Below are 18,409 nucleotides of genomic sequence, written 5' to 3'. Positions count from 1 at the left end.
TTTAACATATATGTATTATATTTCTTAACATACTTCTGTACTATATTTCTTAACACACTTCTAACTTCTAATAATTCCTATCTAGGTCTAGGGTATGTATAGTTCACAACAGGTGGGTTCTCAGTAATATCAGAGAATTGCAGTTGTGAAAATAATAAATAACCTTGTAGGAGAATAGGTCTTGTTATTATATTAAAAATATGAACACATTCATAAGGAACAAGTCTAAAATGCCATTAACTTGTACGGAATCCCTTCCAGGAACAGAAGACCCAGATGTGAAAAACACACGGTAAAGAAATAACAAATAAATGAAGATAAGTTAACGATCACCTATGTTTATACATATACACAGACAGAAATACAAGCACAAACTAAGTTAATGGTATGTACCAGTTAACAGCAGTACTGTATTACAGTTTTTCTTAAACTGTGAGAGCTGATAGATTGCAAAGTTAGGTCTACAGTATGCTTAAAACCAAAGGGAGATCCTAAAATGAAGCAATGTGAAGATCTTATAAACTTACCTTGCAAAACAGTGGTCAAGCGCATGAACAGCAGATGATTCTTGGGCACCATAGACTTGACCTGGAATTCTAAATCTCTGCTTTGGGAGTTCATGGACGGGACCTGTTCTTTTCACTTTTGGCATATTCTGCAATGCCTCCATTGATTTTTGTTCTTCCAGTGTTGGATTGACTGGATAATCTAAAAAGCACTTCAGGGATATCTTGCCTGCTGAAACATTGGGGTCCCCAGTTACCTACAGATAAAAACAGATTTTTTATATTAAATAGTGTCAATAATTATCCTCAGTGAAACTGAAATCATCAAGCAAAGTGAGAAAGAATGGTACAAGGGAGCTGTAGTTTAGCCAAGAGTATAAACAAAAGTGTAAAAAAGCAAGTGTGCACAGGAGATTGTAGTCGACTTTCTCTTATAACTTTACAGTAAGGGAATTTTGTTATTCCCTCTGAAAACTAAATTTGCACCATACTAAAAAAAAAAATTATTAACTACATACATATATTGTTCTTAGTTACCATAAAATGTATGCAATAATAAGTAACCAAACTACAGTGGTCCCCCCGTATTCACGGGGGATGCGTACCAGAACCCCCCGTGAATAGTTAGAACCCACGAATGTTTGGAACCCCTATAAAAACGCTAAAAACAGCCTACTTTGTTAGTTAAAACTCAAGAAAAACCACTAAAAATTTTCATACTTGGTTTTTTAATAGTTTTATCACAAAAAGTGCATTTTATGATGAAATTGATAAAAAAACCAGGAATATGTGGATATTTCTCATAGAAAAATACCGCGAATGCGCGAATTTACCGCGAATAATGCGAGGAAATGTTCCCGGGAGAAATCCGCGAATCCGGAGAACGCGAATGCGGGGGGGCCCACTGTATACCTTATTATGCATACTATTTAATTTTAGTTCACAATCTTTGTAATCGAGTTATAATGTTTACCATAAATCTCCAGTGATCATTTCATAATGCAAGTACTAGACTTCAATTTACAGCATTTTTAAAATTAATTTTTATTAAGAAATTTGGCTTAGACAAAAAACTAAACATTATTAAATATCAAATTCTTTGTAAGATTAGAAAAATTATGCACAATCTTCAGTATATTTTAAATATTAATGTCTATATGTGGACATAATATATACATTCTTTCAGACTGCATCTAAATCACCAAGTAGTTATAGAATTATGTAAACTGTAATATCTTTAATACATAACAACAAACATGAAAGCCAGAAGTCCAAATACCTTGAATCCATGCAATTCATTTTCACTGATATACTTGAAAAGGATGAGCTCAACTCCATGTGCTGAATAATCACCCTTGAAAAGCCCAGGAGTGATAATCTGACTTGGAAGGCTTCCATCACTTTTTCTTAAACTGATTGGCACGTCATCTGCACGCGGTAATATCAGGGGCACTGAGATCATGGGCTTATCATTTTCCCTGACAGAAAGACCAACATCGTACTATTTAACATAACACTTGCACTGTTTATATACTTACATACACAAGACCTCCATAAAAACTTTTCTCCAGCTTAGCTTACTGTTCAAAAGTAATGTAAATTTCTGCAATATGAAATACAACAAATTTCATTACAGTCTAAAATTAGAATGGAATATCTTACTACAAATTGTTAAAAGTTATGCCAGAAGGAATAGAACTGCAATTCCTTTGAAAAACTGAGTATTAAGAGCAGATTCAAGTTTATATGTAAACTGGGGATTCCAGTTACCTAACAAACAAGAGAAGTCAAATAATGCATTTTGGAAAATACAGTACCCTCAATGAGGATGGCACAAAAATAAACATTTAAATAATAGTACTTAATAATTCCATTAAATTCAAATTTAACATATACTATAATCATCTGCTAAGAAAAAAATGATATTGTTATGATACAATAAAGTTTTATACATACTTACCTGGCAGATATATACTTAGCTATTTGACTCCGTCGTCCAACAGAAATTCGAATTTCGCGCACACGCTACCGGTAGGTCAGGTGATCTACTTACCTGCCGCTGGGTGGCAGGACTAGGAACCATTCCCATGTTCTATCATATTTTTTCTATACCGCCTGTCTCCTGAGGGGAGGTAGGGTGGGTATCAATTGTATATATCTGCCAGGTAAGTATGTATAAAACTTTATTGTATCATAACATTTCATTTTTATACATTCAACTTACCTGTCAGATATATACTTAGCTGATTCACACCAATGGAGGTGGGACAGAGACAGCTAATTATAGAATCAAACAGGAATCACAGCTATCGTTGTAGGTAATAAATAAATAAAACCTTGGTTCCTACCTGTTTAGACTGAAGACTTCATGAATACAATCCAGGAGTCTAGTCAGTCTCAAGAGCCTCAGCGAGATATTGATCTATGGCTCTAAGAGTTCTTGTGGTTCTGCCAAAGGGGTCTTATCCGCTTACTTGGCAGATCCTGGAAGGACTACGTCAATGGGTGCTTATCCACTTACTTGACAAGACCTATACAAGGAGCACAACATCGATACCGATCACCTCAACCTATCCATGTTAGTTCTAAGATTGCAAGAAGTTATCCCCTAACTCTTTGCAAACAACCACAAACTCGAATCACAAACATTCGTACACTTAAAGTACAAAAAAAAATGAAAATAAATTAAAAAAAATTTTTGTACAATCTAGCCAATAAGACGTCTCTTGATTCCCCACTGATCCAAGCCAGGACGCCCGTGCGCCAACAAGCATACTAATCAGCAGAAAAACCAACAACTCGTCTCACAAGGTAGATCTATGTACTATCAAAAATTAGAAAAAAAATTTTTCTAAGGACCGTTATGTGTTCCCAGCCCCAGCACTGTATCGGCTGATACAAAAGGACCCAGAGAGAAACACTTTTCATATGTCACTTTAACGTCCAAAAGGTAGTGCGATGCGAACACTGAATTACACCTCCAGTACGTCGCATCCACAATGTCTTTTAAAGACATGTTTTTCTGAAAAGCTAATGAAGTGGCCACCGCTCTTACCTCATGGGCCTTCACTCGGAGAGTCCTGAAAGAGTCTTCAGTGCAGTTACTATGAGCATCCGTAATAATGCTCCTAACAAAAAATGCTTCAGAGCTCTAACCGGACATAATAATCTTTCTAATTCCTCTCCTACTAGATTTGAAAGTCCTTTAACTTCGAAACTCTTTATCCAGGGTTTTGAAGGGTTCTCGTTCTTGGCCAGAAACAGAGTCTGGAAAGAACAAATAGCCGCATCACTCTTAAATCCTACTCGAGAATCTAGAGCGTGTATTTCACTAATTCTCTTCGCAGTCGCTAACGACAACAAGAAAATACAATTTCTCGTTAGATCTCTAAACGACGCGTTGTTCTGAGGAGGTTCAAATCTATTGATGATAGAAATTTCAAAAGGAAAACCACATCTAAGTTCCAGTTCGGAGTACGAGGAGACAAGGTTTTAGAGGTTTCAAAAGATCTAATAAGGTCGTGGAGATCTTTATCTTCTGCTATCTTCAAACCTCTGTTTCGAAACACAGCAGAAAGCATACTCCGATAACCTTTAATGGTAGAAACTGATAATTTAGATTCTTCCCTAAGGAAAATCAAGAAATCAGCAATGTTGGTCACAGAGGTATCGGAGGAGGACAGTTTATTCTTCTTACACCATCTTCTAAAAACATCCCATTTTGATTGGTAGACCCGAATAGTTGAAGATCTCCGGGCCCTAGCAATTGCTTTTGAAGCTTTGCTTGAAAAGCCTCTCGCTCTGACAAGTCTTTCGATAGTCGAAAGGCAGTCAGAGCGAGAGCGGGGAGGACGGTTTTGATGGTACCTCTCGAAATGGGGTTGTTTGAGAAGATCTCTCCTGTGTGGAAGAGATCTTGGGAAGTCCACCGTCCATTCCTGTACCTCTGTGAACCAATCTTGAGACGGCCAAAAGGGAGCGATGAGTGTTAGTCTCGTCCCTCTTGACACCGCAAATTTTCTTAAAACCATCCCTAACATTTTGAAGGGGGGAAAGGCGTAGGCATCTAGGCCTGACCAGTCCAGCAGCATGGCATCCACCGCTATCGCTCTCGGGTCTTCCACTAAGGAGCAAAAGTTCTCTATCCTTCTGGATAGGTAGGTGGCAAATAGGTCTATATGCGGACTGCCCCACAGGGACCACAGAGCTTGACACACCTGAATGTGAAGGGTCCACTCTGTGGGGAGAACTTGGTTTAACCTGCTTAGCCTGTCTGCTCTGATGTTCTTCTCTCCTTTCACGAATCTTGTGAGGAGAGTCACATTCTTTTCTTTTGTCCAATACAACAGCTCTTTTGTTAACTGGAACAGAGAAAAAGAGTGAGTTCCCCCTTGTTTCTTGATATAGGCCAACGATGTGGTGTTGTCCGAGTTGACCTGTACCACTTGACCTAAAACTTCTGTCTCGAAGGCTTTTAGGGCTAGAAGAACAGTATAAAGTTCTTTGGAGTTTATATGCCAGTCTTGCTTCCTCCATTGGCCTGATACTTCTTTTGTCCCTAGAGTCGCTCCCCATCCTCTCTGAAGCGTCTGAGAACAAGATTAGGTTTGGGTTCCGAACCTCTAGAGACAAGCCCTCGTTCTTTTCCAAGGGAAAAATCCACCACTTCAGATGATTCTTTACTTCCAGAGGAATTCCGAAAGTGTCTGAAAGTTGCCCGTTCTTCCAACTCCAAATTCTAGGAAGAACTGAAGAGGGCGTAGGTGGAGTCTTCCTAGAGAAATGAACTGTTCTAGTGAGGAAAGGGTTCCCAGAAGACTTAACCATTCCCTCACCGAACTCCATTCTTTCTCTAGGAAGCTCGAGATTTTCTGTAATCCCCGAGCAATCCTTTCCTGGGATGGAGGAAAAAGACCCAAAAAGAAAACCCCGAGAATCCATCCGAATCCCCAAATAGACTAAGTTCTGACTGGGGATCATCTGAGATTTCTCGAGGTTCACGAGTAATCCTAATGTCCTTGTTAGGTTCAAAGTAGTCTGTAGGTCCTCCAAACATAGTTTCTCCGACTTGGCCCGGATTAGCCAATCGTCGAGATACATTGAGTTGTTGATCCCTTCTAAATGAAGCCATTTGGCCACGTTCCTCATCAGATACGTAAATACCTGAGGAGCGGTTGATAGGCCGAAGCACAAGGCCCTGAACTGGAAGATTTGTCCTTGTACAACAAATCCTAGGTATTTTCTTGACGATGGGTGAATCGGAACATGAAAGTAAGCATCCTGAAGGTCCAGGGAGACCATCCAATCTCCCTGGCGTACAGATGACAGAACCGAAGCTGAAGTCCATGGAGAACTTCTTTTTCTCCACGTACTGGTTCAGGATGCTTACATCCAGAACGGGTCTCCATCCCCCCGAAGTCTTTGGGACCAAGAAAAGGCGGTTGTAAAACCCCGGGGAGAATGGATCCTGCACTAGTTCTATTGCATTCTTGTCCCTCATCGACACCACCGTCTGAAGGAGAGTCTCTCTCAGTCCAGGATCCTTGTAACTTGTTGACAAATCCTTCGGAGATGTTGCTAAAGGAGGTCTGTCTACGAAGGGAATGATGTAACCCTTCTGTAGGACAAACAGAGTCCAGGGATCTGCTTCTCTTAAGGACCAGGTCTCCACAAAGTTTTGAAGTCTGGCCCCTACCTGTGCTTGGAGGACATGGCTGCTACTTGCTCTTTTTAAAAGAGCGGAAGGAAGACCTCCCTCGCTTGTCGAAGGGCTTTCTCTTCGAAGTTGATCGAGCGAGGGGGCTCCACGAAGGGCACACTGGTACGGGCCACCTTCTTTTGAGCCGGAAAACTGCAGGTCTAATCTTCTTTGTAGATTGAACTAGAAGGTCCTGCGTAGCCTTTTCTGACAGGGATCTCGAAATATCCTTCACTAACGATGAAGGAAACAAATGTTCTGACAGAGGTGCGAACAGTAGAGAGGACCTCTGAGAAGGAGAAACTCCTTTCGTCAGAAAGGAACTGTAAAGAGATCTTTTCTTTAAAACTCCAGATCCAAACAGTGCCACTAACTCACCAGAACCATCTTGCACAGCCTTATCCATGCAAGATAGGACACTGTTCAAAGTTTCTGGATCAAGAAAATCTGGCTCACTCGTCTTCTTAGCCAGCACCCCAAGAGACCAATCCAAGAAGTTAAACACCTCTAAGACGTGAAAAATTCCCTTAAGGTGCTGATCTAATTCCGACATACTCCAGGACGCCTTTGCCGAATTGAGCGACTGTCTTCTCACTGACTCTACAAGGCTCGAGAAATCTGAATCTGCAGACGAGGGGAGCATCAAGCCCATAGCCTCTTCCGTCTTATACCATATGCCCCTCTTCCCTGTCAGCTTGGGAGGGAGGAGAGCAATAAACAGTTCTAAGGTGTTTTTCCTTCTAGATAAAAGCCAAGAATCCAAAGACTGTAGGGCTTTTTTCATTGAGATCGCAGGCTTCATCTTCAAGAAAGCCGAGGATTTCGGGGTTTTTGTGCTCGAAAACAGCGATCTCGGAGAAGGAGGAGCCGCAGGACTAAGAGAGTCCCCAAACTCCTTAAGAAGTAACGAGGCTAAAACTTTATAATTGGAAAGTCCCTCGTTGGTTGAAACTTCTTCTTCAGAAACCTCTTCAAGGTCAAGGTTAGAAGGGGATCGCTCTTTCCTGATCGATTCTCTATCAAGAGAAGTCGCTCTAGGAGAAATGCTTCTAGTAGGGGAAGGACTACGAACAATACCGTCCCCACGACTAGAAGAAGCCTCGCGTCTGACTGAGTCATGCCTAGTCGGCGCCTCGCGCTCGGTAGGCTGCTCGCGCCTGGCTGGCGCTTTAAACCTTGGCGGCGTCACGCGTCTTGGTTGAAAACGTTCTTTTTCGGGCGCCTGTCAGGATCCTCGCGTCTTGGAGGCGTCACGCTTCTGGCTGGCGTCTCGCGCCTTGCAGCGTCCTCGCGCTTGCCTGGCACCTCTCTCCTGGGAGGCGTCACGCTTCTGGTTGACGTCACGCGCCTCGGAGCGTCCTCACGCTTGCCTGGCGTCTCTCTCCTGAGAGGCGTCACGCTACTGTTTGGCGTCTCGCGCCTCGCAGCGTCCTGGCGCTTACCTGGCGCCTCGCTCCTGGGAGGCGTCATGCTTCTGGTTGGCGTCACGCGCCTGTCTGGAATCTCGCGTCTTCTTGGCGCCTCGATCCAAACTGGCGTCACGCGTCTGGTTGACGTCTCGCGCTTGGAATGCTCGACGCGCCTGACTGGCGACTCGCGTCTGGAAAGCGCTTCGCGTCTAGAAAACTCGACGCTCTTGACTGGCGTCTCGCGCCTGGAAGGCTAGATATGACAATTTGTCCAAAATTGCATTTTTTCCTAACTATACAAACCTGAGGTCCTTTTACAATAGGAAGGTACTAGCGGGCAGCTGGAACAAGGGGTTCGGTAGTTAACTTCTTGTCCGACAGGCGCGCGCGGATGGTAGGTAAACAAATCACTTTTGCTTTTGGCCCAAGCAAAACTGCAGAGTGAGGGGTGGCATGAGGTGGGGCTATGTGTAAAAGGACCTCCAGGTTTGTATAGTTAGGAAAAATGCAATTTTGGACAAATTGTCATTTGTTCCGACACGGCATACAAACCCTTCGGTCCTTTTACAATAGGAAGACTCACTTCTTGGTGGGAGGAATCTGAGTCTTTTGTGAACAGACTGGTGTTCGCCCAACCTTGGGAATGCCTCCCTGGTCGTAAAGAGCGAGGGAGGGATCCAAGCCTCTGTCCGATTGATCGGGGTGTGCACCGCAGGATCAATGGTCAGACCTCTGGACCAAGTACTAAGAGAGAGGCAAGCGTATTCTCTTCGTACCAGCAAACAAGAACAAGTTCCTATTTGCAAGAGGCAACATAAAGTTATGGTTTGTCTCTTGTTGGCATCCACTTCCCCCCCCTTCCGTAGGAGGAAGTGGTGGGCGGATATTTCGCTCCCATCCCTAGTGAAAGGGATAGGATGGGGCTCTGTCGAGTAGCTCACCGGCATCTCGTCCTTATCCAGCAAGGTGATGACGTATCCCTCTACCCACAGGTAGAGGGGGAGAAAAAAGATAGGAAGAGAAGCCAGTCACTCTCTCATTCACTTATCTATTCTTACAGTCACACCAGGACTCGATGCTGTTCAGCCTGCTAGGGTCTGGGTTAGCTAGACAACGTGTTGAGCAGCCACCACGGGTCCTAAGGAAAACGATCCAAGGACCTGTGGGCAATATCCAAAAGGTAGAAGGAGGTGCCGGTGGTCTGGTTGGTACCAGACCCCTGCCTTCAGTACCTGCGCCAAGGAGAAGTTCTTGTGTAACTCGAGGGAGTGTACTTCTAGGTCATCTTGGTGCTGACGAAGAGTCTTCAACACTCAGCCTGGGATGTCGAGTTTCTTCAGAAAGCGCGGTCGCGCTTTCACAGGACAAAGCAGCATCTCCGCGGATCGAAGGCGGTGAAGTCCATTAGGGAGGGATTGTGAAGGACTCTAACCGATCGTCAGGAACCGAAGGGTTCAGAGTCTTCGCTACGAATTCGGTACGAAATCGAGCGTCACGAATCCCCATCCCCTGGATGCTTGACTTCGCAGTAAAAAGTCATGCAATTACCTCAGAGGAAAAGAAGGGAATGGTCGTATGACCTATCCCTCTTCTCAACTTCGGTGATGTCCTGTACCCATACTGGTCTATCCGTCTGCAGCGAAGTTGTTGTTCTCGGTAGTGGATAGGACACCGACACTCAATGTTGGGTGTCGATGGTATGGGTACTGTGACAAGCCGTTAGGACGAAGAAAAGATTGTTATGGAACAACCGAACTAAGTCCACAGCGAAGTTCGTAACAGACTTGGGAGCTCTGACAGCTGCCGACTGACTGCGTTCGGTAGGAGGCAAGTTGTCCAAGCACCCGAGCAAGTCACGTGACCTTCGCCTTAAAAGGGTTATGCCAAGAGACTAAACAAATAATTTGTTCGTCACGATGCCAGAAGGCAAGGTGATGACTCTCTTAAGGCATGTGCCCAACAGGCGAAAGTCACTTGCCTTCTAGAGACCGAGGTCCTTGATGGCAAGATAACTCATAGTATAGTTGATTCTCGGCTAAGGAGAAAACAAACACCATGTGTCGTTGAAGACGAAGGTGTACAGAAAATGCAACCTACGTCTTCACAGCTGAACCGAGAGAAGGATTCTCAAGATTCTGAACCTGTGCTACAAAGACTGAGAACGCTAACCGCTATCATTGCTGTCCGGTGAGGATCGTAGTTGCAATAAAAGCGGAGCGCTTTTCAGTAATGAAGACAGGGAAATACTGCCCTGAAGAACTGCTTCTCATGGGCTGAACATTTGGAAGTAGAGCTGTCAGGTCGGAGAGTAGGCGATGTCTTCTGACATATCTGTTAATTCGGGGTCGAGCAATGAATAATTGCACACCTACGAATACGAGATATTTTGAAGACAAACTCAGATGTCTGCAAAAATCATTCGCATTATCGCGGTGCGATGAAGCGGTTGACTAGTACAGACTTCTGTTACCGTGCGGTAAACAGAAAGATGAAAGAGTCCAAGAGATATCTCTGTTGAAAATTCTCGCAATGTCGAAGGCGATGAAATCGAGCGTCACAGCAGTAGATGGTCCTTCATTATTGCGAGAATCCCCGTTAATCAGAGACCTAAGTCCATGATTGTTGGGCAGAGATACGGTTCGGTAGTCAATCAAACCAGGGGAGAGAGAGACGTAACCGACCGTGGCATCTCCGAGACCTAGCTGATACTGAGCCGCTATCAGGCAGTTCAATACGTAGTAGCTCTCGGTTGACTCGTCATCCTGAGTTGCCAGGTAATCCATTATTCCACGAAGGAATGCGTTCGGCTAGAACCATCGAGCATAAAGAATACGCTCGAGCAATTATATTTAACCGAAAAACGGATTTCGGTAAATACAAAAGCTGATTTGGTGTTGTCATGACAATACCAAGTATCTCAAAATCGAAAACTGATAACGCTGATGGGAGGTTGCAGGCAACCCCGAGTTGCAGTCAATTAAGATACAATTCGTCTCGTCACAACCGTAGAGTTTAACTACGGTATGCGCCTACCCCCCGACAATTCAACTGTTAAAAGAATCATGTCGCGAGGGTAAGATACGTTAGTTATATTTGTAGGTTTCTGTCACCACGATCCATCCTAAATTCTTTTCCCCTCGAGGAATGAGAATAAGGATTGGAGATCGACCACCTTCGTTCTCTAGTCAAGAGAGTGAAGGAGAAGTCTTTCCCAAAGGAAAGCTTCAATGGTGAACAGAATACCGAAGACGATAGTTCAAGCCAAACTGGAAGTTCCCGTCCGTTCTTCTCTATTCCAGGTAAACGCCTACTGTGAGATACTTCTTCTTCCAGCAGCAGTCTTCTTCCAAATGCTAGAAATTAACAGGAATTCGAGCATAAGCGAGGTTCCCGATTATCGTGTACAATTATCAGGGATTTCTTCGCTCACTTTGGACCGTGGTCTCGCCTAAGTGTTTGGAGATCGTAAAAAACTCGAACACTCTGAGTGCGCTAGAAATTCCGTAGAATTCTAAGCACTCTGCGAAACCCCCCACCGAATTCGTCAAACGATATCGGCTGGTGGTCCTCTCGATTCCCGATAGGAATCGAGAAAGGGGCAGGATCCCTCCTCAACAACCAAGGGGCTTACGTCAGGTAGGACCCGAATGTCCCCCCGGTAGCGCAGCCCCTAACGTGGGAATCTTACAGAGAAATCTCTGTAGGATCCCTCCCTTTCCCTCGTAGCCGTAAGGAGAGAGGGGAATGGGGGAGGAATTGGATACTGGCTCGCCTTCCAGCGGAACTAGCAGTTGGAGAAGAAAAGGAGCAGCCATCGCCTTACGGCGATGGCCTCTCAGAGCCTGGGAAAACGTATCGTCAGGAGAAACAGTTTTCCCCCGAGGAGGGTTACGAACTCATACTGAAGGTAAGGGTCTGCCGCCACTGTGAACGTCGTCTGGGTGGGGCTGATCGACACCTGACAGGAGAGAGCCGATACCGTCCTCCGACTCATTCCAGTCCTCGTCGAGGTCGAAACCTCAGGAGGACCGAAGGGGTGGGGTATTCAACTACGGTGTCCGAAGACACGTAGAACGCTTCTGTCGCAGTAGAGGAAGTGAAGTAGCTTGTTCGACCGGCCAGAACTGAGAGAGCCTTCTTGTCCGGAGACGAGAGACTACCTGGTTCAACACAGTCGGCAAGGCTCCGATCGCGGCAGACCCACCGTCGATTTGGGTTCCCTCTCGGGCCCCAAAACGACTCGAGCCGAGACGTGGCTCTGCTGGTGAGAGTGGCGATCCTTCCCCCGAGGTCGTTGTGCTGACGAATCAGCGCCATAACCTCGGCAAAGTTCCTCTAGATCTCGGAATTCACAGCATCTTGCAGAGTGGGACCGTTAAGCCCTTCGAACAAGAGCATATTCCGAGAACCTTCCTCCTAAGAAGGGGGGAACAGCGACAGCCCTCTCGGTCTTTCCCCACCCTCCACTTGCCGTAAAAAAAAATTTTATTAATAATATACGTCCCTGGCCGGTCCAAGAACCGCCTGGCGACGTAGGGCGTCGTGGTGGGATCATGAGGGGCGCACCCCTCCACGATCACTCCTCAATACCTCGCTCCTCCCGGTGTAACCGAGGATGGTTGAAGGTACGGGAGAGGCAGACCTGACGCTCCCTCCTCGCTCGCTGGCAGAACCAGCAGGCTTGGAGGCTGCAGGCGATCGTCAAACCCGCGGTGGCGATCGAGCTGCAGGCCTGGTCGAACCGTCTCGCTGTGGAGAACGGCTGGACTGAGCACAGGCGGCCCCGATCTCGAGTGTCAGAAGAGCTGGTGCTGGTTGCCGTACCCGATCGCTCTCTGTGAGAGCGACGGTCAGGCGACCTGCAGGCTCCACTGTCACAGTGAGACCGGTGCTTGTCCTCACGGCGTCACGTCGCTGGTTCCAGCCGTGGCCGGCACCGGCGAACGGGAGGACCCCTTCCCAGCCTCAGCCCGTGGCCGGTCGTGGACCGTCACGTCCCCGGGTAGCCAGCTGTTCGCTGCGAGAGTGAGAGCTGGTCTGGTGAGAGTCAGTGAGCGGCTGTCACCAGTCTTCCGCCCCGTGCCGTGAACCTGACGCTGAGCGGGACTCAGAGGTCTGGTTCCTGGACTTGCACGGTCCGCTGGTAGGCGACGAACCGTACACTCTGGTGACCTTCCCGCGAACGAGGAAGGGCCAGAGACCGGACCCCTGGATGCAAGTGGCAGAACCACTGACACCAGGCGAGGAAGTACCGGTGTTAGCCGGTACCCCTCTGGTCCCCGTAGTCTTCTTCCTTGCGGAAGAAGAGACGGGCCCCGCTCCCGAAGGAGCAGGAGGACCAGCGGAAGGAACCCTCCCGTCCCACCGAGGTGAGACGGGTCCCGAGAAGCTCCCGAGGGAGACTTCTTAGGAGGGAGGAGGCAACCTTCTTCTTCCTCGGCTGTGAAGCCTTAGAAGTCGAAGGGGAAGAGGCGGCAGCCGACGACGAAGAAGATGAAGACGACGACGACGACACCTTCCTCCTCTTCTTCGTCAGCTTCCTCAGGACAGACGTAAGATCTGCTATCCAGGGCGAAGCAGGGGCTGCTGTAGCCGAAGCCACAGGGCCCGGACGCACTATACAGACAGACCAAAGTCTGGGGTAGTACCACCACGAACAGGGGACGACATCAGCAGGTTATGGGCATCTAGGAACAGCAGGCACAGCCAGCACAGCACGGTAGGGACAGCCAGTGCAGCAACGGCAGGGACAGCCAGCGCAGCAAAGGCAGGGACCAGCCAGCGGCAGCAACGGGCAGGACAGCCAGCGCAGCAACTGGCCGGACAGTCAGCCCAGAATCGGCAGGTACGGCAGGCAGCACCGGAAACACAGGAAGTGGAGCAGCAGCCAGCAAACATCCTGGTACCGGCGGCAGGTCCAGGGGCGAGCTCTAGGGCAGCGGAAGTGTGGTCGCTGCAGCGCGGCAACCACGAGCGGCGGCGGCACGCCCCCCCTCTCGGTACGGCGAACGGCACTTCACAGCGGCTGTAGGCAAGACTGTTACCACGTGAGGCGAGTACACCAGGTGAGGAGGGACGTCGTCACCTGTTGCGTGGTCACCACTCCATGGGTGACCGCAGTAGGCCCAGACATAGAACCGCAGCCCCTGCGGACACTAGCACGCCCTGCAAATGGAAGGACGCCCATACCTCACCAAGGTCCACCCTCGTGGCAGTAGCACCTGCGGAAATAACAGTAGTAACGATTAGTGGGGGGGAAGTCCCCTCGCGCGGGGGGGTGAGCCCTCTCCCGAACGAGTGGAAGACCCCGAATACAATTGTACATCGGGCACCGAGCGCCCTCCCCCGCGCTCGACGGACGGACGGGCGAGGAGAAGAACGCCGATAACCTCCCACCCCCCCCCCCAAGGGGAAGGGCACTGTGGGAGCTGAGCGGGGGGGGGGGGGGGGGTTCTCGTTCCCCACCCCGCACAGCACCCATGTACCCAACAACAATATAAGAGCCCGAGAGCAATCGTGCCATCGGCCCGAATGCAAGGGCATAAGGATCAAATCCCTGACTGAGCGGAACTTGAACCAAATAAATATTGATGCAATCAATAATAAGGAATAAAATGAAAATGCATCTTGCATTACGATTCACTTCACAATGAATAAGGGCTCGGATCGAGCGCATTTGCGCCCTCGGTACCGAGCGCAAGGGTAAAAGGATCCATTCCTTACCTTTATGGATCAAGGTTTATGGAAACCTTGATCCATAATGAATTGATGCAATCAAAAAAAAATGAAAATGAAAAAGAATACTGCGCTTGCGATTTCACTTCATACAAATAAAAAGGGGAAGGATCAATTCCCGGGAAATAGCGGAAACATTGATCCCAGTAAACAATGCAATCTCAATAAAAAATGAAAATGAAAAAGAACTGCACTTGCGATTTCACTTCATTCAAATAAAAAGGGGAAAGGATCAATTTCCGGGTAAGCTCGGAAACTGATCCAAAATGAGTATTGCTACAATCAAAATAAATATATGAAAATGAAAAAAGAATACTGTACTTGCGATTCCACTTCCATACAGAATAAGTTTCCGTGCCGAGCGCATTCGCTCGGCAACGGGCATACAGGTCAAAAAAATATAAATGAAAAGAGCACTTACTTACGATTTTCATCTACACATTTCCAACCCAAATATACGCTCGGAGCGAGCGCTCCCGCCCTCGGCACCGAGCATACACAATACGAGGATCATTTCTGGGAAAATGAATTCCCGCACTTACGCCCTTCAGTCCCGGCACTCGGGTAATCGGAGGGCGTGGTGAAACCAAGATCCTTTAATTCACACTTGAATTCAATGGAAATAAATATGAAATGATTGTACTTACAATTCAGTTTCACTAGATAAATAGAAAAAGAAAAACACAACCATGCGAAAGCAACGACGATGAAGCGGGCAGAGAGCGATGATACACGTCCACACGCCAGCAGGCCGAAAGCAAAAGTGATTTGTTTACCTACCAGTCGCGCGCAAATGCGCGCCTGTCGGGACAAGCAGTTAACTACCGCAACCCCTTGTTCGAAAGCTTACGACCTATCCAGCTGCCGCTAGTACCTTCCTATTGTAAAAGGACCGAAGGTTTGTATGCCGTGTCGGAACAACTACGTATTTGGTTGGCGCCTCGTGCCTGGCTGGCGCTTCATGATAAACAGGAGATACTTTCCTGTCTGGCGCCTTGTGCTTGACAGGAGAACTGATCTTGCTAGGCCTATGCAAGGCTGATGAATCCGATTCCAAATCCGAGGATGACAAATCTTGATGGCGAGTCTGAACCCTAGAAAGCCTAGACTTCTTAATAGGCAGGAAAGTGTCTTTCCTTCTGGGAGGGTCTCTTGACAGAACTCCCACCAGAGAAGTGATGGAATCCTGCATAGTGCGAAGGATTCTGCTAGTTTCTTCATTATCGTCTACCTTAGGAGAAGAGGATCGGTCTTTAACCGATTCCCACAAGTCCGTGTGTGAAGGAATAACCTTCTTTGCTTGTTTAATTACTGAATGGTCCTCCTCTTGAAAACGCTCAGGACTCGAAGTAATCCTGGGTTCATCCAAACGTCTTTTCAGGGGGCGAGAAAGATCCGCCGATCTCCAACCTCTTTTAGGTGAAGAATTCTCCGATGAGGAGAAACACTCACGCAGAACGCTTTTTCTGTAGCGTTCTCTGGCATTCTGTGGCGATACAGAAAATGCCGAAGGGACGTCTGACTGTTGGGGATCCTCCACAACCTCCTTACGGCTTTCGACATTCCTTCTCCTCTGGGCTTGGGAGCTTGAAAGAGGTCTAGGCCTGGGAGCGTTGTGGAGACAATCAAACGCCCCCTCCACAGCACTGGGAACACTTATATCACTATCCACAGCACTATAATCACACTGCTTACCTTCAATGGCCGCCATTTTGGTTTCCATTTTCCGAAGGGCGGCTTTAAGATTCGCAATCTCAGATGCCGAATCTGTGGGATCTAATAAAGGAGCAGGTACATTAGATGGGGCAGAAAAAGGAGAAGAGGGTATAATATTACTGATAACCCCGCTAGATACAGAACTAGACAAAGGTTTGGAAGAAGACCTCCTCACCCTGTCTCTTTCCAACTTCTTCAAGTATGAAGTTAGAGATTTCCATTCTTCCGCACTCAAATCCTTGCATTCATTACAAGTATTATCAAAAGAACATTCATACATCCTGCATTTCTTGCAAATAGTATGAGGATCAAGCGATGCCTTCGGCATCCTAACTTTACACCCCACATTCACACACATTCTCACCACACTTCCAGAATCAGACATCATGTTGAACAATCCAAATCAAATTCCAAAAACGGTCCACAATCGCGTATGCCAGTACAATCAATGCAAATACGTCACCGAGAAGTCCAAACGAAGATCAATTGCGATGCAAAATACGAATCCAGCCGGATATACCCACAACGATGTTGCCAGTATGGCCGACAGAAAAAATATGATAGAACATGGGAATGGTTCCTAGTCCTGCCACCCAGCGGCAGGTAAGTAGATCACCTGACCTACCGGTAGCGTGTGCGCGAAATTCGAATTTCTGTCGGACGACGGAGTCAAATAGCTAAGTATATATCTGACAGGTAAGTTGAATGTATAAAAACTTTCATTAAAGTATCTAAATAACAGGTTTTGACCAAGGAACAACAAATTTTGGTAGCAGCTGTTCGTCTTAAAAGAAGTTACTTTTTTGGTCCCCCCAAGGCTCAATTAGAAAGACCAAGCAATAATAAAGAATTCTCTCACAGCTGGTCTTGGCCACAATAGTAACTCAGATTTGACACAGTGATAAGAGTATAAAAGGGCTCAGGGCCAGGGGGATCCTTTCCTTGCCTACAGCATTTACCATATTCCACCAGGGTACTATAAAACGATATACTTACAACTGTTCCTTGAGGTATCTCAGCTTCTTAAAGCCTCTTAGTCTCTGGAAGGAGAACTCTTCTCCATCTACACCTCTAATATTTGGTTCTTGCTCAAGCCTGAACAAAAAAGCTTTTAAGTGACGTAAAGAGTTCTTGCATCGAGACTCTAGCGTGCCAGTTGCCTGAAAAATGGATTATAAATGAAATACATTAACTTTATTTAATGTTACTTTCAACTTGTGGAAGACGGAAGCAGCAGTGTAACATGTGAATCAAAGGGTTCACGCAGCAAACATAAGTATTACTGTACTTCTCAAGTACACAAAATACCAGTATATAAGTTCTAGAAAAAAAAAAACCATCCACCTTGAATCTAATAAAATAACTTGTAAGATGGAACTCAGTGTGACAGATAATCATTACTGCTGCAAATTCTATTCTGCTTTTGGGTGAGTCAGTTATTTCTCTAAGCAGGCCAAACACTTTCGTACTTTTAGTGTTTCTAGGTTTGCTTGCATACACATGGATGGGTTAATTACAATCTTCTTTGTTGAAATTACTTTTCTATTAACTTCTTTCTGCTGAATTTCTTTTTATCTTGAGATAAAGTATGATTTGCACATCTGTTTTGCTGATTCTTTTTTCCCTGCATAACCCCCCCACCTCATAATACATGAAATCAAGATTTTTTTTTTTTTTACTTAGGATTCAATTAAGGGAAGTGTTGGGTTAACCTTCAATCAGTCAGTCTCGTGTCCATACAGAAAGCATGGATCCCTGCAAGTTGCTTTATAGCAGTTTAACAAGACCAATGAGAAACATTTCTGGAATCCTATAGGTTTTGGCCAAAGGATTTGTTTTATATAAAGAGAGGTGAAGAATTAAGCAAGGTAAAAGAGTTGGAAAGTTAGGTAGTAAGAGACTGAAGGGAATGGAAGACAAGTATGAAGTGTGCGATTAAGAGACACTGCAAATAACTAGTAGCACCACCTATAGTGTTTACATATAGTGTTTACAAGTTCTTACATGAAGAGAAAAAGGTCAAAGCATTTTCAAAATCAGGCAGATAAGAAGCAAAACAATGTAGAATTTCTATCTTTGTCAGTCTTGGATTAATCCTGTGAAGAACTTATCTCATTTTCGAGTTACTGACTGAGATAGATTGGGTAGACTTAACTGGGTAGACATAACAGTCAGTGTTCAGGTCAATATTGGATGGGGCCTGGATAGTACTATGGTTTACACTGATGAAGCCATTGCTCTACTGTGGAGGGAAATTGACTGATCATTAATCAAGAAAACTTTAGAAGCTTTGGTCCTCTTTTGGTTTTACCATCTGAAATAACGCTACTACAATAGTCTTGATA

General features: G+C 46.0%; 1 protein-coding gene across 5 annotated transcripts in view; it reads right to left on the bottom strand.

Annotated features, from left to right (window-relative positions):
* LOC135200054 (F-box only protein 31-like) overlaps positions 1 to 18,409 on the bottom strand; it is a 54,350-nt gene that overhangs the window by 13,488 nt on the left and 22,453 nt on the right. For all 5 annotated transcript variants that reach the window (XM_064228303.1, XM_064228306.1, XM_064228305.1 and 2 more), the window contains 3 exons: positions 17,061 to 17,224; positions 1,786 to 1,984; positions 528 to 763 (listed from right to left, as the gene is read on the bottom strand). In XM_064228303.1, the coding sequence (XP_064084373.1) occupies positions 528 to 763; positions 1,786 to 1,984; positions 17,061 to 17,224 (599 nt within the window). The remainder of the gene's footprint in view (positions 1 to 527; positions 764 to 1,785; positions 1,985 to 17,060; positions 17,225 to 18,409) is intronic.

Source organism: Macrobrachium nipponense, chromosome 26 (genome assembly GCF_015104395.2).
Source record: "Macrobrachium nipponense isolate FS-2020 chromosome 26, ASM1510439v2, whole genome shotgun sequence".
Taxonomy (NCBI): domain Eukaryota; kingdom Metazoa; phylum Arthropoda; class Malacostraca; order Decapoda; family Palaemonidae; genus Macrobrachium; species Macrobrachium nipponense.
This window is presented reverse-complemented; position numbering and strand designations above follow the sequence as displayed.